The 26,548-nt window shown below is 37.9% G+C and overlaps 1 protein-coding gene across 1 annotated transcript; it reads left to right on the forward strand.

Moving 5' to 3' along the window:
• Nucleotides 1-1,673: 1,673 nt before the first annotated feature.
• On the forward strand, nucleotides 1,674-25,480 carry LOC149030325 (CDPK-related kinase 3). Its single transcript, XM_089142606.1, has 11 exons — nucleotides 1,674-2,643; nucleotides 6,707-6,837; nucleotides 10,148-10,189; nucleotides 10,309-10,417; nucleotides 10,565-10,643; nucleotides 16,395-16,691; nucleotides 17,541-17,650; nucleotides 21,080-21,187; nucleotides 21,403-21,465; nucleotides 23,695-23,862; nucleotides 23,954-25,480. Exons 1-11 carry the CDS (start codon nucleotides 2,104-2,106, stop codon nucleotides 24,098-24,100), a joined length of 1,794 nt encoding a protein of 597 aa, XP_088998732.1. The 5' UTR covers nucleotides 1,674-2,103; the 3' UTR covers nucleotides 24,101-25,480.
• The last annotated feature ends 1,068 nt before the right edge of the window (nucleotides 25,481-26,548 follow it).

Below are 26,548 nucleotides of genomic sequence, written 5' to 3' on the forward strand. Positions count from 1 at the left end.
TTATATTAATACAAACCATCATTGAGAATGCATACCCCCAAAACTTTTTTTTTTTAACCTTCATTACAAGTCATTTTATATCTCAATACATGAATCATACTCTCCAACATAGTTCATGATCACACACTCTCTCTCTATGTTTTGTTTTTCTTTTTAAATTATATACTTTTGCTAACCTATACTGCAATAGCTTAATATATTTAACAATTTTCCATAAAAATAAATAATTGTATATATTGAAAGTCAACTTGTTTCTGCTTTTTTCTCCCAGAATGAGAAAATCAGTTAGATAGTAATAATCGAGATAAATTATAATTATTTAATTACCTTTTAGAAGACATGCAAGGTTTGAATTGTTTTACATTTTGATCTCCTAGAGAACGGCGGTACCACCGACAGGTTGCTGATACTATGGGCTTCGAATTTTGCAGATACTCTTTGCAAAAGAAGACGTCCACGGGACGAGAAAGCAAGATCAGAAAAGAAAGCTTAGTTCTTTTGGACTTCCTGAATTGAATGAAGATAGACATATAGAAAACGCACAGGCCAACAGAAGATAAGACTGCTTATGAGGAAGCGTTCTCAATTAATATTTATAAATAAAAAATAGTGATAATTTTATCTACATATATAAATAAAAAAATATTTGAGATTTACATTAGAAGAAATTTCAGATTTCTAATTCAGACGTCCTTGAACTAGACATGTATGGAAAGATAAATCAAACCCGAATTGTATTGATTTGGTCAATTTCGATCTAATTCTATAACCAAGTCAAATTTTCAGGTCAGCTACATATCCAACTAAAACGACCTCTTGGTTTTGAACCGAAATTGAACCAAATAGGTTACCTAATTAAAAAAAAAAAAAAAAAAAAAAAAAAAGGTTTTTAGAAGTTAGACGGAACTATGTACTTCTTATCTTTTGACTTTTGTAAGATACATTCATATTCACTTTATAGGTCGCGCATGTCATAAAATATGTCAGCTTAGAACATATATTTTAAATTCACTCGGTTTTCAACTCGCTCCCACTGTCCCATAATCCACGATCTCGTATTCACGGACTGAGTCAAATAGGTTATTTATTATTTTACCCCAAAAAAAAAAAAAGTCACATAAGCTTATTGCGACAGAACCAGAACCAATTTCTGGATGGGTGAGTCGAGCCCATTGACACCCTTATTGGGCCATAGGGTGGCTGGGCTAGTTCTAATTAAGTCTAGTCAAAAGAAAGACCTTGAGTGGGTCAGGGTTTTCTGCAAACGCTGCCCGTTGACATATATGGTAATTCTCAGACAGGTCCGAAATTCGGATATCCAATCTCATATTCAAACCCAGAATCTGCTACCCAATCATAAGGGGATATGGAAATGTACAACGTGGGCTCCATGCTTAAAACGGCGAATCCTTTTCATTTTTTTTCTTCTTCTTTTTTTTGGGCAATCAAAATCCTTTTCACCTTAACAAGCGGAAATTTTAGGTAAAAAGGATTTATGAAATATCCATATCTTTGATCCATGGTATTCATGGCATTTAGATCTATAATGGCCGTTCTTAATTGGGCCCACGGTTTGCTTGGTTTGCCAGATGGGCCGGGTTTCCTGAAAGTAGAAAAAAAAAAAAAAAAAAAAAAAAGGGAAGAAGAAAAAGAAAAAGAAAAAGAAAATCTCCCGCGCGCAGTATAGGGATTCTCAATATCCAAAGAGATTTCATGGGTTTCAATCAATCTCCGTAGATCTCTCTCTCTCTCGCCTGTTCTCTGTCGCTTCAGTTTGTATGCTTTCGAACTCGCATTCTGTCTCGCCCTTTCAGACTACGCCAACTCTTACCTTCTCTTTTGGTTTCTTCTGTAACCTCTGCTGTTCGTGTGTGTCTTTCTTTTCTGTCTGACTCAAATTAATTTATTCGCTCTCTATTTTGGACTTTCTCCTGTCGTAGATTTCTCTCTCTCTCTCTCTCTCTCTCTCTCTCAGGTCTCACCCCCTCTCTTTCTCTCTCTTCCCCTCTCTCTGTGAATACTCAGATCCGTACAGAAGAATTGGTTGATTCTCATGTCAGGATTTTGATCGATCCTTAGGATTCCGAGCGTCGTAGCAAAGCGATGGGGCAGTGCTACGGCAAGAACATTTCGGTCGTCGTTGAAGACAACATCGTCTCTCCAGTAAATGATCATCGTCCACAGACGCCATCTACCTCCACTGCCGGCAACGGCGCCGTCAACGTGCCCGCAGTGAGAAGCTCAACTCATTCCTCTTCCAACAGCCCTTGGCCAAGTCCTTATCCTCACGGTACTGGTACCAGCCCTCTTCCACCGGGAATCTCTCCTTCCCCAGCGAGAGCCACTCCTCGCCGATTTTTCCGCCGACCTTTCCCTCCTCCTTCACCGGCGAAGCACATCAAGGCCTCCCTCGTTAAACGATTTGGACACCCTAAGCCCAAGGAGGGTCCGATCCCTGAGGATGGCACTGAAGTTGAGCGCCCGCTTGATAAGACCTTTGGGTATTCCAAGAATTTCGAGGCCAAGTACGAATTGGGAAAGGAGGTTGGCCGGGGGCATTTCGGTCATACATGCTCTGCCAAAGGGAAGAAAGGGGACCTTAAAGGTCACCCTGTTGCCGTTAAAATAATCTCCAAAGCTAAGGTGCGATTGATTATCGGATTATGTGTATCTTTTAATTATTCATTTGCCACTGAACAGCGGCAATCGATTTATTTTCGGCACTTCTTCCGTAGACTTCATTTTCCAAATATAAACTTTGCAATTTCATGACGACGGTTTGCTATTCACAGGCCCCAAATAGTGAAATGACTAAATTAGCTTTCTTTTTATCTGTCTCCCTTGCTGTTTTCCGTTAAGGTTTGGATTGGTAGACGATCAGGGGAAATGCATGCGCTTATGTATTAAGCTAGTGTGTGCATCTGTTTATCACATTGATCTTCGTTTTTCCCTTCAGTGAAAGCCATTGTTTTGACTAACAGACTAATCCTGGTTTGCCCTCTGAATCATCCAAGGCAAAAAGTTTACTCTATGGGCTTGATCTTCTCTGTCAGGAATTCTTCATGCATTTACTCTCTCATGTTTTTATAGAAGACTGATAGCCAAATTAGATATCTAGGCCAAATTTAAGTTTGTGAAGAATATTTGCAAATTTCAAACGAAAATTGGTTAATTTATTTGTTCAAGCTGTCGGTGGTTAGAAATGAGGGGTTCTCATAATGTATTCGATTATTGCTGTTTTTATCCTAAATTGGTGCAGTTAACCAGTTATGTTGAGGATAGTTGAGCTCGTAGTTTTTTTCTTTTGCCAAGAAGGTGACCTGGATTCCATGAAAAGTTACTGTAAATAGTTGGAAGTTTGTTCATTGGTGATTAATGATTCAAGAAGGCATCTCAAATGCATTGGAGGTTGCTCAAGTTTTGCTAACCTAGCAATATAATGGATTAGCAAGTAAGAAATAACACCCTTCTTTGGCAACAAGATAGTGATTAGGATGTATGTTTTGATCCTCCCCAAATCAATAAAGTGGAAATGATTAGTGAAGTATATAGACAGATGATTGAATTGTTAAGAGGGGATTAAAAACATTTTAGTAATGCCCTTGCTGGTACCACTCGATTCTAATAAATTTCTCACAATCGTCTTGCCAAAGAAACGTATGGCATACCCAACAGATTCTTGTATATTATTGAGCCGTAGAGAATTGAGTGCAGCTTGAAAATCTGGTCTAAAACCTTACTTCGTAGACACCCATGGATGAGAAGCTGGATGGATGGTTGACAATCAGCAGAAATGGTGTACTCAGCGCATGAGGCTGCTGCCACTGAGGTTTGCGGAGGGCCTGACTTCATGAAGAGGCTGTTTCCAGAGGCTTGTGCCCTTGACTGCTTGGTTAGAATGTTGTGACCTTACCTCATGATCAGCAAAACACATCAGATGGGAATGGAGAGTTATGGGTATGCTTCATAATTACATTTCTTAAAAGATCAAGGTTCAATGTCGCTTCTGCAGAAGTTAGGTGGCTGGGAGAGGAATGCAGGCAACAATGTGATTCAGCACTTTTTCTTATTGCAAGTGTGAATTCCAGAGACTAGAAAACTGAGAATTTTGGTTTTGGCAATCGGTAATTTGTCTATGCAAGCGTATTTTAGTGACCGAAATAGCTGAGTCTATCTGGCATAAACTTTTTTACCATGCAATACTTCCTATTGGTCCCCTGTATTTCTTTTTTGTTATCTATGCCAGTTCCCTTATCATATGGAACTTCTGTCTTTTATTGCCTGGCTCTGGCTGCTGGCTATTTAAATTTCTAATTGTTTTACCCTTCCATCAGATCACATATGCAGCATAGTTGATACTACTAAAGAAGAGTGATTACTTATTGTCTCAAACCGATTGGCGTTATCGTAGTTCAAACTTTCAGGTTCGGTCAAAACTTGACCGAAATCCTATGCATTTTAGCTGCTGAATTTATTAATTTTGGTGATCCAGTGGTCATATTTGGACCCGAAACTTAAGGAAAAATCCAATTGAGCATCAGTACACATATTGGCACAGTTGGATGTCAAAACACACACCTAAAATGGTAGTGTTATTTTGGATCATGTTGTGTGGCTAACAAATACAAAGTGAGTTCCATCTTTTAATATAATAAATTTTAACTCTAAAACTCTGAGAGTATTTAAAAAAAATAAATATAAAATTTGATCCTTTGAAGTATTAGATTGGCATACAGTGTCTAGCATACAATGTATTGAAGGCCAATCACTACATATTTACCTTTTCTTTTGTTGAAATGAATTTTGGGAGGTATGTGATACACCTCCATATTGAGAATTTGCAGAAATCTTGCTCAGTTTTTGCAAATCTCTGCTATATATGCATCTAAGTGATCCCCAACATTTTGTTCCACCAAGAAGTGGAGTGATAATGAAATAAACCTGGAACCCTTGGGTATTTTAGGGGATATATTTTTGCTTATAATTTCTGGAATAGCCTAATTAAGCATCTCTAAACATATTTGAACATTTATACTGTTAAAACACACCCAAAATGGTAGTTTTGTTTTGATCCAACCATGTGTGCGTGTGAGTGTGTGTATTATATACATTAGTAAAAGTACATGTCCATATGTATGTTGTGGCATGTAATCAGATATGAGTTAATTCCAATTTTTAACTCACGAAAGTTTGAATTGATTTTTTTCTCATTTTCATACATTCCAACTTAATATAAACTTCTAAGATGAAATTTTACTTTTTAACTGATACGTGTGTCTCTAAAAGATTGGAATGTCTTAGGTATAATGGAGTTGAACTTTAGGAACCAACAGTTATAAATATAATGAATTTCAGGTGACGAAAGCACCATATGGGGTGTTGATGCATTATACAAGAACCGAAGAAATTTATTGTTACATTTCTACTTAAGGGTGAAAGATATTTTTTTAGATATTGAGAAAGCCAAATGCAATCAATGAAAAGATTAAATATTTAGAAAATTTATACCTGTCAACTAAATGATTTCATGAAACGAGAAACATAAATAATATAGTGAAAAGTGGAGGAGTCAAAAGGGAAAGAATAAGTAATTATTATTATTAGGGAGAGAGAAAAAGAGATATATGTATTAGTGATTATTGTATTAATTATCATAATGATCTGTAGATAATTTAGGCAGTGAAAGATTTTTATGATGCCTTTTGATTTCGTACTTCTATAGTATACTATGATATGATAAACACTAAGATATAGAAATTTGATCCCCAGCCGATATATATATTAACCGTCCCTTTATTTACCTTCCCAATAATCAGTTCAAGTAATTTTAACTGTAAACAAAATAAACAAATTTTAATCGGACTTGATGAAGTTATAGATTGGAGTAATGTGTCTAATATGTAAAATCTTGAAGGCCAATAACAAAATATTACCCTCTTTGGTTCTCAGAAATGAATTTTGGGAAAAAAAGTGGAATGCTTGCTACTTGGAGTCTTGCACATTACTGAAATCCTGCAGATCATTGCTGTAGATGCATTAAAGTGATACCCAACTTGTTCCACTAAGAAAATGGAGATGATATTTTTTTTCTTTCAAAAAATAAGAATTCTGTGGTTTTGGCAACTCTCTGCGCACTCCCTGCTCTCGACTGAATTTGTTGAAATAAATGAAATTGGTACAAATTTTTACCCATTGTGATTGACTTTTGCAATGGAGGCTTGTGATATTTTGTCTGATATGATACTGAAACAAAACTGCAGAATTCAACTTGAAATTGTGCCTTTGTGGTGCGCCTGACCCAGTGTTTTTTTGACAATTGTCAAAAATGTAAGATTTCGTGAAATCTTGGTTATTTCAACTGAAATTTCAAACTATGGTCATCATGTCCTTTTCCTCTGAGTGTTGGGGGTTGGGAAGGGCTGGATAAGGCTTTGTATACCATTTACAGCTAATTTCTTAAGTGAGTCTATTTTGAGTTAGCTTTACCTACTTTTTCTAAAAGTGACCTGCTTCTTAATTCTCTTTGCAAGTGTCAACATTAGCGAAGATAGATATCATATTTTCGTTGTAAGCAAGCTGTACCTTATTTTCTCAATGATTTGCTTCTTAGTTCTTTTTCAAAGTGACAGAGTTAGCTGGTGTAGACGTCATGTTGAGCTTTAGTTGTCCATTGCTAACTAAATGAATTTTTATTCACACTTGGCAGATGACGACAGCAATATCAATTGAAGATGTTCGTAGAGAAGTTAAAATTTTAAAAGCTTTATCTGGGCATCCAAATTTGATAAAATTTCATGATGCATGCGAGGACACCAATAATGTCTACATAGTCATGGAGTATGTATTCACTATTACTTCTTCTCATGTGGTTCATATATCCTTTTTCTGGTGAATGCAATTTACTATTGATTTTTTTTTTTGTTTTATTAAATTTGCATTATATCTATGAATTTTTTTTTCTTTCCATTTATCATAACCCTTCTCACTTTCTTTTTCTATATGCTTAATGGATCTCAATAAATTCTTGATTAAAACTATTTGGGGGTTGTCTACACAATTCCTGCACCAGGAATCTATATCCACTGCATATGGAGTCATATCTGGTAGTAGATCCTATATGTTTTGTCCTTGTCAATTTGATTCCATTCCCTTTGGCCTTCATCTAGTCCTTTGATGTGTTCATGTATGTAGCTGGTATTTTGAAACTATCTCAGAAGCTAACTATGAACTCCCATTCTTATGAGTTATGTCCAAACTGGAACTTTTCTTTTTCAGAATTCTGCATCCAAATACCGGGGATTGCTTCAGTTATATTTTCAAGTTCTTTTGTTTATGCCTTTAAATTATATTTTACCTTTTCAATGCTATATATAAACTTGTGAAGATGAAATTTGTCCAAACTTGAGTTATGATCGCTTGGTTTGTATCTGATTTGGTGCTCTATTGAGTAGTTGGGTGGCAACTGAACTCGGTTGAAATATTTGCGTTCCCTATGTAGATAGATGAGATTTTTGTCAGATCTGGTTGGCCAGCTGTTAATGGCTTCTGTTCCCTATCTAATGGCTAGATGTGGGGTAGAGTTGATCTCAGATGTAATGGTGAGATTTGAAGAGAATAATTGTGACTAAGTGGTCACAGGTTCAAATCTAGAAGCAACCTCGCTGCACCCGTTATGATTGTACTGAGAATCTGCAGTGGTAGGACCTTGTGCATTGGGGATGCCTTTTTCTACCACTAGATTCCAGGTAGTAAGTTTCAAGATAAATTGGTGAAAAACATTGTAAAAAGTTTAAGGTTGATGAGAAGAAATAGAGTAAAGAAAATGGTATGTTGATGTAGGAGATATAAATTTAGAATTAAGGAGGAAATGTTGTATTATATATGGGATTAAATCAGATCAAATCTGGAAATCTAGATTTAAAGATGAGTGGATATCATAGGAAAGAATAGAAGGTTAGGAGAAGATAGAGCGAGAGCGAGATGTGATGAAAGGGAGAAAGGAATCATGTGAGAGTCATTTAAAACTTCAGGGAAAGAAAGATTATAGTGTTGATGTACACATTTACGTTGTCCTCTTTCACTAATAGTTCAAGCTTTTAGGTGAAATGCTGGCTAACAATGGTATCAGAGTAAGGAGGTCATGTGTTTGATTCCTTGGGAGTGCATTTGAAGCTTTTTTCCTCAACATATCTTCTCCGTAGGTACCATGTTGTCTTGGCCTTGTACAAGGCTCATGGGATCATAGCCTGCACATGCTGGGGAGTGTTGAATTAAGGGTGTCAATTTGTAGCTGAAACCGAATACCAAATCCAAATCCAAATCCAAATCCAAATCCAAATCCAAGCTGAATTGACCGAACCACACCAAACTGAACTGAAAGTTGGATTAGCTTTGGATCATCCAATTGAAATCTATTTGGATTCAGTTTAAAGACTAAAATCGCTGGTTCTAACCGAAACCGAACCGAATAACTGAATTAATTAATGTTTTATACTCTTTAGCTTTTATAATTTTAGAAAGGCTCCTTTCCATCAAAGGTAATTCAAATATGAATATAGGACAAACCCAGTGCGGAAGGCTTCTGCACAAGTAGCGTCTGGGGGAAAACTTTCTTACATTGTCTTACTGCAACAATTTTTGCTAAGAGGCTGTTTTGATACCTTGACCTTGGGTTACAACTATGGTCCACCAACTGTTGTGCCAAGGCCCACCCCTGTAATTCAAATTTGAATGCATCTTTGATTTAAAGAAGTATAGGTAGTAGTGGTCTCTTTAGATGCTTACTTTTATAGTTCCATCACTTCCATTCTTCTCTTTATCTTCTATTTTTAAAAAGATTTTGATAATAGACACATTAGTTAACTCTACTTGTGGAATTTTTAACTAAGATGCTACTTAGAATGGCTTGGGATATTTTTTATACAACGCTTTTATTGGGATTAATGTTCCTTTTGTTTTCATTAGTTGGTAAAATCAATAGATGTTGAGATTTAAAATTAAGCAAGAAACAGTTTACCAAATTGGGTAGTAAGTTGTATGAACTGAATCAGAACCATATTTAGGACCAATGTAGAGCTGAATTCTATAACTGAATTTGAGCCACAACCGTACTGGAAGCAAGTTGGATTGGATTTGGATAAAATTCTAGTATGACTTGGTTATTGTATTGGATTTGGATTGTACTATCGTTGCTAAGGACTGAACCAGAACCAAACTGAATATCCAAGACCAAGCTGATTGATGCCTTTATGTTGAATTATACGTTTATATTGCCAATCCTGGGCAGTTTTGAGCTTTTAGGTGAAACGATAGCTAAAATACAAGGAAGACAGAAAAGAAAATCTCTTATCAGATTGAGAAGGGAAAGATCCAGCTTGCAAGTTTTCAAATGAACAGTTCAATCCATTTATTTCCCAAATTGTGGGGGTAGGGGCTGGTTACATTTCTCACTTATAGAAACAAGAAATATTTCCTAAATAGGCTCATCTACATGCATCATGTACACTTTCAAACCAGGACTCTTATCCAAGGTGTCTCTTAAACTAACTCAAGGATCAACAACTAAGAAGTTGGGAGATTATTCTCCCATCAGCTAACAAGCTTGTAACCCCATTAGACACCTGGGAGTCTCTTCACCCCATAGCTTGCACTTCTGGCTAGAAAACTTAGATAGTATTGAAGTTATTTCATTGTGACCGTGCGTTTTCAAGGCAAACTATTATACATCTAGGGGAGTGTTGGGATTACTCCCATATTGGTTATGAACAAGCACGTCCTTCCCTTTTACACCTGGGAAAGTCTCTTTGCTTACTGTTCAAACTTTTGGGATGAAAACTTTTCAATGTAAAATAAATCTTTAACAGGGAACCCGCTATTTGTATAATAAACTTTCCCGCAATCGCTTAACCTTTTTTTGAGCTTTATATTTCAGCCCGGTACAACATAAGCCGAAAACTGAGGCTTAACCCAATCTAGTACTAAAAATGTGACTAAATCTAAACTGTAGCCGCATTAATTCACGAAGATGTTGCTTATTATTTGTCAAACTTCTTTCTCTGAGTTTCTAGCAGGAACTGCAGATTCTAAATGTGATGCTGCAATGGTATCATTGTATCTTTCTGATTTTCCCCCTTTCTTGGTGAATCAGATTGTGTGAAGGTGGTGAACTGCTGGACAGAATTTTGTCTAGGTAGGGGTTGCTTATTGTCTTCATTACAACTCGTGAAGGTTTTCTCTCTTTGGATTCTTCAATCCTATTTGGCTTGAAGAACATTTTTAAGTTTATACTGTGTCAATCTTTTGTTACAGAGGTGGAAGGTACACAGAGGAAGATGCAAAAATGATTGTTGTGCAAATTTTAAATGTAGTTTCCTTTTGTCATCTTCAAGGTGTTGTACACCGTGATTTAAAACCAGAGGTATGTATTGGTAACACAATTCTGGATAAGAAAGGCAATCATAGTCTGTTATAACTTTTTTAACAAACTCATTATAGCTGTGTTAGTTATACCTTCCTTTTACCTCCACCCTGATGCTAACTTCTATTTTTCTTGACCGCTAAACAGAATTTTCTCTTTACCACAAGAGATGAAGATGCTTCAATGAAGCTTATTGATTTTGGTCTTTCTGACTTTATTAGACCAGGTAATGCTTTGAGATCTTTTAGGATCTATATTTTGCCGATTCTCAATTAATGAATTCTCCCCCAGTCATTATATGATGTCTTGCAGCAATGAGAAGTTTACAACTATGATGCAGCCATTTCTCCTGGTGGTTACATTTTTGTTCTCTTGTCCAACCCTCTTTCAAATTAACATTTTTAATTTCTGGATTTTCTTGGGTATACAATTTCTAGAATTACTTGATTGGATTAATGGAGATGTGCAGCTAGTGCAAATCGAGTGGGAAAAGGGGAAAAATGAATTCATACTCTTTACAGGCTATAATTTTTTTGATCCTCTTCATTCATAAATAGAAGAAGGGGAAAGGAAACTTGGTAGAATGAAGAATTGATGTAGAAAGCTTTGTTTTAAACTGTGGTTCAGCTGTCTACTCAATGTTGGTGGTGTTGCTTCATTGTTTCTGTTGCATACTTGCACTCATGTTCCATGTAGCCATTAAGGGTTGATTGAAGCTTGGTTTATCTGGTCATCCAATTCAGCCTAGATGATTCAACTGATTTTCGCAATTTAGGTCCCGAGACCATGTATATAAACTATGCTGGATACAGCTTATTGTCACTGTCCAAGTTGTGATATTGTGATTATGTTACTAAGTTTTGCCCTCCCAATATCAAAAATTTTAATTGATTTTCTCAAAAAATGTTTATAGTACATAACTTTTCAGTGACAGGTTTTATCTAAAACCTGGAAATTCTGTCTGAGCTTTTGATAATGTTAACTTTGACGTGCTTAAACACTTCAGAGTTCAGATTCAGAGATGCAAAACGGAATCCATGTGTGTTTTGTGTCATTTCTTAATTCACTCAACTGTTTTTTAGTCATTTTGAATTTATTGTATTACTAATGATAGCTACATCTAAAACACATCACGTGCAGTTCTGTATGTAGTTTATCAAAATATATATCATTCTGTACATCATTTTCCATGTTTTTAACTATTATAAGGAAAGTCTAATTAAATTATGATTTCTGTGATTCTGAAGTCCAACAGAAGTTCCACTGCAGTTGATTTTGCCTCTTCTTAGTATCAATGCTGTGAAAGAGAAAAAAATGGAAAGATATGTTTAGCTCCATTTTTTGTCTAAAGTTGGATAGCATAAAAGGAGTGTGGGAGACCAATCAATTCAAATCAAGTCTGTCAAATTTAATTTCAATGCTACTTCAATCTATAACCCTAACACCAATGAGAACATTACTCTTTTTCTTTTTCTCTTTCTCCTGTTTCTAGATTCATAGGTATAGAGCAATAGCATTGATAAGAGAGATATGGTTGCCTTCTCTTCCTCTTTTTGGGGTCTATTTTCCTTCTGTTTTAATTCTTTAACCTGTGGCAGTGTCATTCTTTTGTTCTTTCAGAACCTTGACATATTGAAAGAGCCATTTATGTCTCAATTGTATTGGTATTAACACTTTTAAATCTTATTTGGGACTATGCTGAAACCTGTGAGCATTTGTAGGGGTATCCCATGTCTTGGTCTTGTTGGCCCAGGATTTAGTATTTGGACCGGATTGCCCAAGGCCACTCCTTTTCCAGACAACTCCATCAGGATAATTCTTTTATGGGAATTTGGATTATGGATCTGCACACTGTTCCAGCTCCAATTCTCCAATTCAGATCAATTTTGATTTTGATTCCATGTTTTCAAACCCTGGGTCATGCTGACCTTAGGGATCCTCCTATCTTACACAAATTGAAACCAAACTGATTTGCTTATTGGTCATGGGGCTTAAGATCAATTTCAATACCCTATCGGTTCTGGTTTTATTGATTTCTTATTGATCTTGGTCTGCTGGTTGATAATGGTGCAAGTGGGCTGCCTTATTTATGGGCATCACATTTTCTATTCCCTCTCATGAGTTTCCAATGTGTGAGTGAAGGGTTCCTTTAGGTTTAAGGGAGAAAGACTAAAAGAATGCATTTCCTTTAGTCCCTCATTGGGAAATTTAAGAAGAGGAAAAGGGAAACGAAACTACTAATCAATCGGTGAGAGGAAGAGATTGTAGAAAAGTTCAAGATTAGTTTTTTTTGGCTAGAAGATTGGCCTTGTTAGATCATAATTGGTTGGTTTTGGTTGGCCGTGTCTGTCTAATTGGTCCAGACCAAGGCTGAACCAAAATTTAAATTTACTTTTTCCAAAAACTGAAAACAGACCAGTAAATGAAATGGCTGGTCAATGTCTGGTTAAATTCAGTGCTTCAGGGTTTGTCCTATTGGCTTCCATTGCTGACCCCTTTAACCAAAATTTTACTTGTGGTCAGAATCTTGTGAATTGACAGCCAAATAACCTCATACAGGAAGGTTACTAATTTTGGATTTTGCCCATTGGTTATTATAGTAAAGAGGAGGGGCAGCTAGTTGCTAGCTATTCAACAGATCTGAGTGTAGTTGTTAAAACTAACTCTATGTGAGTGTTAGTGGTGATGCCTTGGAGGAGTTTGGTCCAACTCTCAACCATATGTTGTGGAATCTCTTTTGTGTTTTCCTTGTCTTTCATACACTCTTCCTGCAAGCATTCCAGAAGCTGAACTCTCACCATGGTCACTGGCAGAGTTTGAATCTTCTTATGTGTTATTATTTTGTTTCTAGCACTTCTGTGGGATCCTTCATATTTGTTTGATTTTCCAGCCTTGTCATATTTAGCTGTACTGCGACCTAGTTCACTTTTCTATTAACGGACTCTAAGAATTTGTCCATCAATTTGGGCCAGTAATCACCAATGTTATCCATTTGACAAAAGCTTTTGTTCTTATCTGAAGGCTGATTTGTGAGATACATCTTTTCTTTCTACTTACTATTTTTCTGGTTTTGTGACTCTTCAATTCTATCCGTGGTGGTTTCTCGCCATCCCCTGTTAATTTTCAGTGATATTTGTTTGACTTAGCACTCCCTTTATAGGTTCTTTAGAAATTAATTTGACCTTTATCAAGTCCATCGTTATGGGCCAGGGGACTACCTGTTTCCTCCAGCTCATTAGTTGGATGGTTGTGATCTAGGAATTCGCTGCATTCAGGATTATAATGTTGGTAGCTTACTTAAGCTAGTCTGAAAAATCTCGCCATGCATGATTCGATTTGGGTTAACTGGATTTATTCCCATCTCCTGAAATCTTACTCTATTTGGACCACTTCTCTCCCCCTAATCCTTTTGGGTCAAAGAAAGCTCCTTTGCCTTAGACCCCTTGCTGTCTTAGCTACTTCCACCATGGTCTCAAATGGCTCCTCTATCTCTTTTGACTTAATCTTGGCATCCGCCAGGCATTCTCTATAACCTCCTTGGACCACACGTTGTCTATGAGTCTCGCATCACCAATTCCACCCCCTCTTTGCCTTTATTGACAATGGATCTTGGTGTCCCTTGTGCTAGTCCCACCCGAGTCTTAGACGGTTTTGGACCTCCTTCCCTCCTCCCTCCCTCAGACCCTCTCCCTCATGATAGAGTCATTTGGCTTCCATCCTCAGGAACCTTCTCCAGCCCCTTGACTTGGAAACTCACTCACACCCCTAGCCAATTAGTCTCGTATTCCCCCCTAATTTGGTTCAAAGGTAACATTCCTTGCCATTCCCTCACTCCTTGGAGATTCCTCAACCTTTGTCTTCCTATTCGTTTTTTTCTTATTCACTGCCATGTCCCTGCCAACCCCAACTATATCCTATGTTGGAATGATACTAAAGACTGTCACCATCTCTTTTTCACCTTTCCCTTCTTCGGCGCTATTTGGAGAACAGCTTTGTCTTCCATCTAACCTTGCTCTAGACGTTCTTATGGGTTTAGTTGGAATTGGTGGGTTTTGAGATCCTTCTCTAGCACTACTTTTTATGACCTTGTAGGTTAGTTGGTTTTTGGAGCAACAGGTCATCACTTATAGTGGGAGTGAAACTTTGGAAGACGGACCTCCAACTCTAGGTCATTGGATTTGGTTTGAAAAAGCCATATGTTTTGATGTCTCATCTAGACTTTAGTTGTTTCCCCATCCCCTGTCATGGACTCCCCAACATGGAATGAGATCTCGTGAGATCGCTGCACGATATCTTTCTTTTTTAAGAAGGTGAGACGAGATGAAGGGTGGGACGAGATCAAGGGCAAGATTCCCACATCTCGCTCAAGATCTCGCCATATCTCACCAGATCACTCTCCAGATCTCACCATATCTCTCCGGAACTCTCAATTTTCACCCCATTTTTTGTGAATTTTAGCTGGATTTTCACTTGCAACTACTCCTGACACATCTACAACACGGTGTCAACACCAAAGGAAGATCGATCATTTTATACTTGTCTTGTGAACTTATAAGTTATGACTTATATAGAACTTCTAATGGTTGTATAATTTTATTATTCTATTTTCAAGAGTCAAGATTATGATACTCATATGGATGGAATTTTGATGATATTTAAGTTATTTGATGTATTCGATACATTTACTTTTCATTTATAAGCCTTAAAGGTTCTATACTACTTGTTTTATAACCTTGCATTCCCCAATCCTGCAGCATTTCGGCTTCACACTTAGAGTTGACTTAGAACTCATACTTAGGGTTGTTTTCTCACAAATCCAAGGCCATCAGTGTGTTTAGAAGGCCTAAATTAGGCTAATCTTCAAGTTTTAGCCCAACCTGGACCCTAAACCCACTGAGATGGGCCATCAAAAGGGCGTACCCAGTGCCGAAGCTCCCACACTGTGGGGTCTGGGGAAGGGACTTTCTAGGCAGCCTTACCCCTGCTTTTTTTTTTTGTTGCAAAGAGGCTGATTCGAACCCGCGACCTCCAGCGCACAATGGAGAGACTCCACCATTGCGCCAGGCCCGCCCTTCACTGAGATGGGCCATCAAGTTGGCCAAAAAAAAAGACTATATCTTGATCGAGATCTTGCCAACTTGGTTGAGATCTTGGTTTTTGGAAGGGGCGAGAGCGAGATCTCAAACCATGCTCCCCAAAGAGTGGACACATTGTTGTTACCTGGGTCTTAGGTTCTCTATTCAACCAGTTAGTTAAAGGCTGGTCTCTCCCCCCCGCCTCCCTCCAAACTCTCTGTTCCCTATTTGTATCTTCTCGCTCCCCTATTGGGGTTTTTGGTAATGATAATTCATTCATCCCAAAAAGAAGTTGATTGTTTTGGAGTTCTATTTAGTCAGTTTATGCAGTGTTTTGAATTTTTTTTCTGTTTTTCTCTGTCTGCTAGTTTTATTTGACTTGATTTAATCTACTTCAGGCATTGAAGCATGATTAAATCTACTTCAGGCACTTATAGATCTTAAGTAAAATGAGGCATGTAGAACTCTTGTCCATTTGACCTAAAAGTGATTTTTAAGCATTAAACTGCTGCGACCAAAAGCACAATTTGTGGAGAGGCCTCAACATGCCAGACACATTCAACAATTTATTACAGTAAAAATGTTTGGTGAAAGCAATTTCTGTTGGCTTTCTTCTGGAACTTCTTCTAGTCATATTTTTTCAGCTTTACATGTGAGTTGTCTGTAACTTAGTTTATTACTCTTATTTCTTGTTACACAATTACATTTTGACATAGCTAGATGCTCCACTTAGTTGCTTCTTTTTTGTTTTTTTTTGGGGGGGGGGGGGGGGGGGGGAGGGTGGGTTTGGAAAAGATTTTTGAAGTCCAAGCACTTTTTAGCTTTCTTTCTTTCCTCTCTTTTTTTTTTCTTCTTCCTTCTTCCCTCTTTTCTAAAATTTTTGTTTTTGCTTTTGGTTGCAGATGAAAGACTCAATGATATTGTCGGCAGTGCATACTATGTTGCACCTGAAGTCCTCCATAGGTCATATACTATGGAGGCAGATATTTGGAGTATTGGTGTCATAACATATATCTTGTTATGCGGAAGTAGGCCATTCTGGGCACGTACAGAATCAGGGATTTTTCGCGCTGTTTTAAGAGCTGATCCTAACTTTGAAGATTCGCCTTGGCCTGTGGTATCACCAGAAGCCAAAGATTTTGTTAAGAGGCTTTTGAACAAGGACCACAGGAAAAGAATGACAGCAGCTCAAGCTCTGAGTAAGTTTCCAATGCCATTGTCTTTCTGCATTTCCACGGTACTATTGAATTAGTTAATGTTGTCGTAACCAAATGACGTAATTTATTTGAATTGATTTGTGAGTCATATTATTCAATCCAATTTCCAAAAGATTTTAAAAAATAGAAATGATGGAATTAACAATAATCTATTTATTTCAATGCAGTATCATAAAAGCCATGTAAGGTTGAAACACAGACTACATGCCCATGCATGTACAAGATTGATGATATAAAAGGATTCACATATCACCAAAATATATGATTGTTACAAGTTAGAAGGAAATGCTGTGTGCGATATATAGCTGTGTTCCCAAACTCAAACTTGATGTTGCCTTACCTTTTGGGTAAATTGGTGATAGATATATGATGGTTGTTTCTTTTTGGGGGGTCGGTGCGGGGTTTGGTGGGTTGGCTAACTCCCCAAATCTTTAAAATTCTTTCTACTGGGGTTGGGGAAAGAACCTATGCGGCTATGCTTGAGATGATTATAAATGGCTTACACGTGTTTTATAAACTATAAGTGGCTTTAAAATATGTAAAAATTGAAATCAAGTTTGACATATTTCTGGTGAGTTGACTCATCTTCGAGACTCAGCTAGATTGTTGAATTGACCCTGAATCAAATGATTCAGTGAGTCACGAATCCATTGAACTGATTTGGGGCTGATTCAAAACCATTTCCAACTGAGGGTCATTCTGGGCCATTTTGATTCAAACATCCTCAGCATTTTAGGTAAGATGCCAGATGTTGAGTATATCTGGTTTGAGTCTCAGCTGTTTGTGATGTTCATTGTTTATTAGAACTAACAAATCGTCATATTTTGGCAGCTCATCCCTGGTTGCGAGATAAAAGCTGTCCTGTGCCTTTAGATATTCTGATTTATAAGTTAGTCAAGTCATACCTTCGTGCTACTCCTCTTAAACGTGCAGCATTAAAGGTAATGCTTTCTCTGTTAAATTTTGATATGTATATTATGAAATCACTATTACCTCTTTGGTTGCTTGTATAAATTACTTGTGGCCATTGATCAAGTTTGGATATTATTTGTTATTAGCTATTCTGTTAGGAGTATTTTCTTTCATTCAAATTGAGCTGTTTTACTGTGTTATGTACTAAATGTGATAATGAATATGAAATTCAGTTAAGTGTAGGTTTTAGTAGTTCTACTTTCTTTTGATCCCACATAATATTCTAATAATTTGTTTCTAAATGGGTGGATCTCTATGCTAGTTAGTCTAAGATTTGTTATATCTTTTACATTTTCACATTCCGGGAAACTACTCTACAGCCCTTGCTTCCTATTTATTGTGATTGGTTTCCCAGCTAAGCTAGTGAGCTTGAGACTGGACGCGGTAGGAGCATTCTGTGTCCTGCATTCAATCACTCCTTTGCATTTGATCATTCACCTTCTACTTAACACCCCCCCCCCCAAAAAAAAAAAAAAAAGAAGAAAAAAGTGGAAAAAAGAAAAAAAAGAGAAAAGAAGGCTTACGGCGCATTCTTTCTGTGTTGTTAGTCCTAACACTGAACTGTTAGAGGGGAATCCCTTCCATTATCAGTGTCGTAAGTCAGATATTTATTGTTCAACTGCCTGTGGTTTCTAACTTGATCCATTTCCCTGTTATGAATCCTGGCAATATTAGAAAAATAAAGTAATATTAGCAATTAATGGTTCTTAGGAGGAAAAGACAGCAATATATGTTGTAATGTCCTGAATACGATATCTTCTTTGTGTACCTCCAGTATCTTCTTCTTACTGCTTTGGCCTTGTAATTCCAAAGGGGGTAACCAGTAAACTCGCACCATTGCGGGGTCTGGAGTGACTTATCATATGTAGCCTTACGCACGCTTTGTGGAGAATTCAATTCCCAACTGGGACCTGCAACCACTAGGTTCTATGCAAGGTGTGAAATCTTGGCAAGATTTTGCTTTTCACTGGATGCCGAAACCAGCAAATTGGTGAAATCTCGCAGTTCATTGTTCCTCACTGACTTTGCTTCCACGTGTGAAATAGAAATTCTACATCAACCGTTGGATCGGTCCATTAAAATCTGATCTTTCCATTACAAAAGACTGCTCCAACTATAAAGAGCAGAAAAGGGTCCTCAAAGGGTCTTTGCGGTGAGTTCGTTGATTCTATTTCTAATCAGTGAGACGGTGATTCCAGGCTTCCTGCGAAGATTCAAATTTCGGAGCTTCTTTCACTGTAACTCCTTCCAATGACAGTGATCCTTTCCATAGCTGCGATGGTTCCTCAAAGATTTCATCTCAAGGGGATACGATGCTACAGCACTTAACAGTTTGGTGAGAGTCTCACTGTAAGACAAGGGCATTGAATAGAAGAAGTTTCAATTTTAGAAGATCTCAATGACCATGCACTTCGTCCTTAGGACTCCACCATTTCTGTTCAAAAGGGTCAATCTGTTCTGCTTTTGAAGGATTCTGCAACCCTGCAGCTCAAGAACGAATCGAAGAAGCAGAGACAAAGGTTCAAACAAAAGAAAGAGATATCCGTCGAAGTTTCACTGATTTTTTTGTCAGTATTTCACTGGTTTGCCAGAAAATCGGCGAATTTCTGGCGAGTTTTAATAAATATCGGTTTCGGTGGAGGTAAAACTTCAGTACCTGTCGAACCGGGCGAATTTCACCAAGTTTCGGACAAAATTCACCGGAACTTCCTACCATGGTTCTATGTAGGAAATTTACTGCTCCACTGCGGTCCACCCTCTTTCAGATTTAAAATTCAATAGTTCTAATTGCTTGTCTGTCATATTGTTGCATTCCTTGCATGCCTACAAAGGATCACTGTTGCTATGTCATGATTAGGCATCCAAGTTCATTGAAACAGAAAAAAGATTACTGGACATAAAAAATTCAAAGCCGAGAGTAGTTTATATGTGGTGGGCAAACAAAAGAACAGAAGAAGAGTAGGATAAGTCACGGTAATATGCTGTCTCAGTACCTCATACTCCCATTGAAGAGAACTTTGTTCTTTCAGTTTTGATCAAAACTAGGATGACGAATGTCAAGTTTGGCTGCTTTTTAATACTGTTTTGGAGGCAAAATGGCCAAATTAGGTCCCAGACTTGGGTTCATTACATAACTGGGATGCAGATCCTGCACTGAATTGACTTTTTTCCCTTTAAAATCAACCTAGGGTTGATAAATTGGTTAATGTGATCATGGGCCTAAATGTGTCTAGGACAAGTGTGAAAATATATTCATTTAATTCTTTATTGACTCTGAAATTAAGTCCTACCTTACAGATGTTGGGGGAATTGGCCCTCATTCAGGTGAGTCTACATGATTGGAACCCTTATTTGTAATTAAATACATGCGAAATGGTAGTTTGGCTTCAGAACATAGGTTGCTGGTTATGCTGTTTACTTTCTCTAATGGGAGGCTACATGCGGTGCATAGTTGTTGAATTACTAACCAACACCTTGTACCACTAGTATATTTGAGTGATTTGGCCAAAATTCACCAATTTAATGAGGTTTATAGGAAGTTTCCCTCTTTGGGTTTGTAACTGTTTAGGCTCATTTCAATAGAATCCATGTATTTTATACAAAGGATTTTTGTTTCAGGCAACATGATACCAAAACCCAATACTTGGTTGAAGTCATAGTTTTCAAAGCAATAGCGACCAAGGCATTGGCGGTGCGGGGGGTGGGTGGTCAGAAACTTAAGTGACATTAAGGAGACTAGATAATCAAGGTAATCGGATGCCTGGCAGTTGCTCACAACTAGGGTTGAAGTTTCACCAAAACTATCATGAAATTTATGCTGATTCTTGGTGAGACCCAGGTATTGCACACAGTTTTGTTTTGACCTTTTCCAAAATCGCTTTTGAGAAGTGCAGTATAGAGTCCGTTTTTGGGGATTGTGGTTTCTCTCTTCTTTTTTTTTGGGGTGGGGGGGGGGGGATTTTGTTGGGGAGCACAAAAGCTCATTCTTGTAGGTAACAATTGCACCTGATGATAGTTCATCGAAACTCCAGGCAACCAAACACCAATGCCCCAGGAAGGGTGGGATGGGAGGTCTACATCACCACTCTTTCACTGTCGACTCTCTAAAAAAGGAGCTGCAGCTTAAAAATATAGTTGGAGGCTTCTAATATGCCTAAACAGTTTGTCAAATAAGAAGCATATTGATGCAGTAACATTTAGTTGATTTTTGTATTTGAAGATTTTCTTTCTTCTGGATGGGAAGATTCCCTGGATTATGGAGTTGCATTGTATGGACATCTTGTTTTCATTTTCATCTGTAATGACAATCAGTGCTCTATTCTGCAGTCTATTTTTTTTTCTTCTTCTTTTTGCTTCCTTGTCATCTGTTTCATCGCTTGTTATTCTTGTGGCTGCAGGCTTTGTCAAAGGCACTAACTGAGGATGAACTTATATACCTCAGGATTCAATACAAACTGTTGGATCCCCATAAAGATGGGCGTGTTTCTCTTGAGAACTTTAAAATGGTTGGTTGGTTTCACTTTTCTGGGTCTGGGGGGAACTTTACTCTTGCCTTGAGCATTTGCTATTAGGGTGTCATCTCACGGTGCATGCGCGTGTCTCCTGTTGTTGTTGTTGTTGTCAACCACGTCATGGAGAGCTTTAGCTGCAAGATTTTAAAAACGTTTTTGCTAGCATTGTATTTGTTAATGTATTTTCTGTTGACTTTATACTGTGCCAGGCTCTCATGCGAAATGCTACTGATGCCATGAAGGAGTCAAGGGTTCCTGACATTTTGAGCACAGTAAGTACTTCAAACTTGTTGAAATCCTTTGCTAGGACTTGAAATGGTTAAAAGCACGGTTACCATTGCTGGAATTAGTGGACTATCTGAGTTGATTCAGACAGTCTGGTTGAGTATGGATAATAAATTTAGGCCATGAGCACAGTAATTGGTAGGTGGATCTGTTTGTTAGTTTCTACCTGATACAATTAAATTGAACCTGCTTTGGACTCATTGTCGTTTCAAAATTCACTGCATGGATCCTAAATTTACACCGGTTGGATCTCATGACATGATCTGCAGCTTGACATAAATATTAAATGCAGTATTGGGTTTGGGTTAATGATAATCATGTCGAAGTAAATTTTTTTCATTTTGCCACGTCTTGCTTCTTTAACGATGGGGGTTATGTTTGGGTCGAGGGTGTGAATCGCCCCTAACCTATTTGACATGTGAACATTTTTATGTTGTAACAAATAAAGTAAAAAAAATTCTCCTACATGGTCATTTAGGAAGGAATGAAGGATCTCCTTGGTTGACATGCCTACCTTTTCCATTTTGAAGAGTAATGTGGCAATCAAAACTCTTGGATGTAGGGAGTGGCCCAATAAACCATTTGTCAAATTTCAGCATCTAATTCAATTATTATTCCCATTTGATGCCTTACCCTCCTATATACGTCCTTGCGTCACGATTGAGGTCATATGCCACCTCTTGGAAAGACTTTTCAGTCCTCCCATGACGTGTGGGTATTTTGGTCTACCTCATTTCTGCCTTTGCACTCGTAGGCCAATCTCCATCCAGCCTGAGGATACCTTTGAACATCTCTGTACCTTTTGGGAGGCCCCAGTAGGTACCGTCTATCTGAGACTCTTCCTTGGCCCTAGGTCACAGCACAAGGTTAGAGTTCTAGCTCTTTGCCTCTTGCCTTTTTTCTATTGGTCCTTTTAGTGTACCGCCCCACCACATCTATCCCAGCCCCTGCGGTTCCACATTGATGCTCACAGTGCCTCAGGCTATTCCTTGTTTCCAACTATGTATGGCTTAGCTCTCTAGCATGCCCTATTCTAACAATCCCTCCTTCCTAATATACCAGTCAAGCTTCAACCCATTCCCGTCTGTTCTTCTTCTTCACCTCTTCCCCTTGGGCTCTACTTCCATACCTTTGTTCAACAGCTTATCTCATCCAGGCCCTTGTTACATCTCTTCCCATTCCTGTCCTCTTATTTTTATTGCTGGAGCATCACAAGCTCCCCTCATTGTCCCAAGAAGCAGCCCTGCAGTGTTTCTAGACCATCAGCAGGATGATTTTACTGTGGATATCTTTGATCATGTCTTGTCCTGTGACATTTAGGTTCAAGTTATGGGCTCGTCTTTATGCTGCAAATTTTCCTCTTGTGCGTTGTGTGCTTGCTTTCTAAGTGGTGTTGCTCTCCCAGATGAGTTTTGTTCGGGTTCTTCCCCTGTGCATCTTCTGGCCTGTTGCTTACCCCTTTGGAAATGTAGTTGTGTAGTCTGTTCATTGTCTGTTCTGTTCCCCACCTTCCTCCTTCCTCTGTTATACATTTTTTCATTCATCGAAGGCCAAAAAAAAAGAGGGGGGGGGGGAATCCCTGCTATTTGTACCAAGAATTTGCCATAAAGGGCAAACCAGTGCCCAGGGCTTCTTCCGTTTTGATGGTGGTAAGGAATTGCAACTTTATCCTGCCACATGGTACAAGTACATGGGTCGACCAGATATCTTTATATGGTTGAGCTCTGAAGCGAAGATTTCCCATACTGTCTGTTCGGACCGTGATATTGCTTTGTTGACAAATCTGTTTTCCACCCAGAAGGATGACATGTCGATTAAGATAGTTTGATTTTTAGTGAATGATCTACTAATCCAATTCTACAACTAATTTTGATAACTTATCCTCTAGTGAGAAACCCTCTCATCTACACCCATGCATCCTTTTATCAACCGTTACAGCTTTGGTAGCATAGAAAATTTTAATGCTTCGATGTGCGATGTACTAAAATTCTGTTTGAGCTGAAGCTTTGATATGCAGTTAGGAGAGTCTTGGTTTTTTTTTTTTTTTTGGGTCGGAGTGTACCAAAATGTCTTATCAAATTTCAACCTCATCCAACTTGCCATATGGCAGAAGTTGGCCAACCAACCAGCAATTACTGTGGTCGAGCAAAAAATTATTACTGGTGTTCTGGTCTTACAAAACTTACTGCTTAGTGGTGGGCATTCTTCTTTCGCAGATGGAACAACTCTCACATCGAAAATTGGACTTTGAAGAGTTCTGTGCGGCAGCAATCAGCACATATCAGCTGGAGGCTCTGGAAAAGTGGGAGCAGATTGCGAGTATGGCTTTTGAATATTTTGAACAGGATGGAAACCGAATTACATCAGTGGACGAATTAGCACGGGTATGTGTAGCTATGGCTTCAAGTGAATGAATGATTTAATTTTTTTAGGGGGAAGAACAGATGAAAGATATTTGAAAAACCTTATCTGCAGGAAATGAATCTGGGCCCCACTGCTTATTCAATCCTTAACGAGTGGATCAGAAGCTCAGATGGCAAGCTCAGCTTTCTTGGGTACACCAAATATTTGCATGGCGTAACAGTGCGCAGCTCAAATACAAGACATCAGTCGTCTGCCTAGCTTGTGACATAATTGTTTCTAAGGTCATGGCATGAAAAGGTTTGCAAATTCTTTTCCCCTCCATTTTCCTGGGGTAGCAGTGTGTGTGTAAATTAATTTATAGCTAATTCAGATGTGAGGCTCTCCGAGGTAATTCAAAATGATTTTTATTCCCCTCCGGCAAACATCTGCAGAATCACTCCTGTGTATACCAGTGGATATGGGTTTGCCAATCGCCATGTTAATGGGCATACACACCAGTCATCAATGGTCGATCAAACCATTGTGGTAAAAATTTTCTACTAGGAAGAAATCCACCAAGAGGAAAATATTTTCTTGGAACAGAAAAAATAAATAGAAGCAATTCAATTCTGAGACTTTTGTAGCGTAACAGATCTTTTGCAAGGTTTTAGGAATGGGGTTGGCACGATTTGATAGCCGAATCCCAAGATGGACCGTGTGAATGAACGGAGGCACCAAACTCCAATGAACTGTAGGATAAAGGAAGGAAACAGTAGACCAGGTGTGTGCTGTTGTTGGCTCTTCTCCTTTGGGAGAAAATTTTCATCAGGTGTCCAATGAATTATAGGATTTAGTTACTTGTAATATTTCAATTCAAGGACATTCATTGTGTACATTTTGGTCCTGGATTAGAATTTTGTGTGGTTGAATCTTATATCTTATTGGGCACTCATTGGAAGAGCCCTTCCAAGGGGAGGATCCAAACTCGTATACTGGGGGATAAGTTGTTGATTGTTAGCTCTTTTGATGGAGTCTTTCCCGGATTTGCAGTGCATAGGGGTAATGTGGTAAATAGCATAGGGCAAGGTTCTTCTCAATGTACAACTTTTTGGCGTAATTTTGCCAAATTTTGGATGGCCACCGAATTTCAAAATTGCAGAATACCACCGAAATTGTCAAAATATAGGGTATGTATATATTGTCAAAAAATATAACTATTGATATTTTGCTTATTTTTTGCGATTTTTAGGTGTTTTCTCTTGATTCTATAACGGAATCTCCAGGGTCAATGGATAATCTTACCAATTCTATCCCAATGATTTAAGACCCAAAAGACAATGTGCCAAGTGTGACTAGGGTGGAGAATCCACTTATAATAATTTATAGAAATAATTCAAATTAGGAAGATATTTTATAGCAAAATCTTCAAGATTAATGAACAATCTTATCAATTATATTCTAGTGATTTAGGCCTCAAAAGTCAACGTGCTAAATGTGGTTAGGGAAGAGTATGTATAGTATATACATAAAAGAATTTATGGGAATAATTTAAATTAAGAATGGATTCTATAATAGAATCTTCAAGATCAATTGGTACTCTTTCTAATTATGTATGAATGATTTAGGCCGTAGAAAATAACTGTTAAATATGGCTAGGAAAGAGAATTTATAAGAAATAATTGAAATTTACTAAATATTGGTATCAATGACCAAAAATATCCCCGAAATGGGGGGTCGAAATCTGCCAATTTTTGGGTGAAATTTTGCCCTTTCACTATGGCGAACTTTACCAAAATTTCGTTCTTTGGTTATTCTATTCCTTAGGTTGACTGTTTGCCTCATCCGCGCGTTTTAGCTTCTAATTTTCGTCTAGAACAGCAAAGAGGAAAATATTCAGTGTTTTGCTTTTAATGCTTAACATTCAAGTTCAACACTGGACCGGTGGCTTCAAGACTTGAAGGGGAAGATCCGGATCCCATTATTGACATCTAAATGCAGTAATTTCTCATAATCTCAAGTTCAAGTGAAATTCAAGCTTAGTATGCGGAATGTGGAATGCTCATCATTGATAGATGGAACAAGCTTTAATTGCGTTCCTTCCAAATTCAATCTCTACGTAAAACCATCAAGAAGCTCAGAGATTCGTAACATAGCTTGGTTTCTCAAATTCGTTGGTGGATTTTGACAAATCCATCTTCCATTTGGGTACATAAGTTTCCTGCTAGACATTTTGTCAAACATTTGTGTTCATTGCTAAGAAAGAAAAACAAAGGATCTGCTTCGTTTTTATGTATGGTTATGTCAAAATATCAATATCACCAATTTAGTAGTTTCCTACCCCAGAGCTTAAAATTCCATTTCATCTGCTATATACACCTCTCTCTCTCTCTCTCATTCTTGGAAATTTTCAGTTGTTACAATCTCTTTGTTTGTTGGGTTCAAGGATCGAATTTCTATCCACTAAATCGGGATGTATTTGCTGTCAGCTAGATCTGTAGCCTTTTCCATCTCATAAGAGTCATAACCCTCAAATCTCTTTATGGAAAAGGAAATGTTTAAATGGTGGTTTACTAACCAAGTATGTTCGATCTTCAAGAAAATTCTTGATTCGTTCTCTCTAGTTTGCTGTCTTATTCCAAGCCCATGAGGGCTGCTAGCAGTCTACGACTTTGAGAATAGAGGACTCTTGACTGGTTCCTCCTCCTCCTTGGACTTGATTTTGAAGGT

This window comes from Hakea prostrata, chromosome 1 (assembly GCF_041222555.1).
Source record: "Hakea prostrata isolate BN-2017 chromosome 1, UWA_Hpros_2, whole genome shotgun sequence".
NCBI classification, from domain to species: Eukaryota; Viridiplantae; Streptophyta; class Magnoliopsida; order Proteales; family Proteaceae; genus Hakea; species Hakea prostrata.

Coding starts and splice junctions, on each gene's coding strand:
- LOC149030325 (XM_089142606.1), top strand. CDS start 2,104: ATGGGGCAGTGCTACGGCAAGAACATTTCGGTCGTCGTTGAAGACAAC. Junction 2,644..6,706: donor AAATAATCTCCAAAGCTAAG/GTGCGATTGATT, acceptor CACACTTGGCAG/ATGACGACAGCAATATCAAT. Junction 21,466..23,694: donor TTCCTGACATTTTGAGCACA/GTAAGTACTTCA, acceptor CTTCTTTCGCAG/ATGGAACAACTCTCACATCG.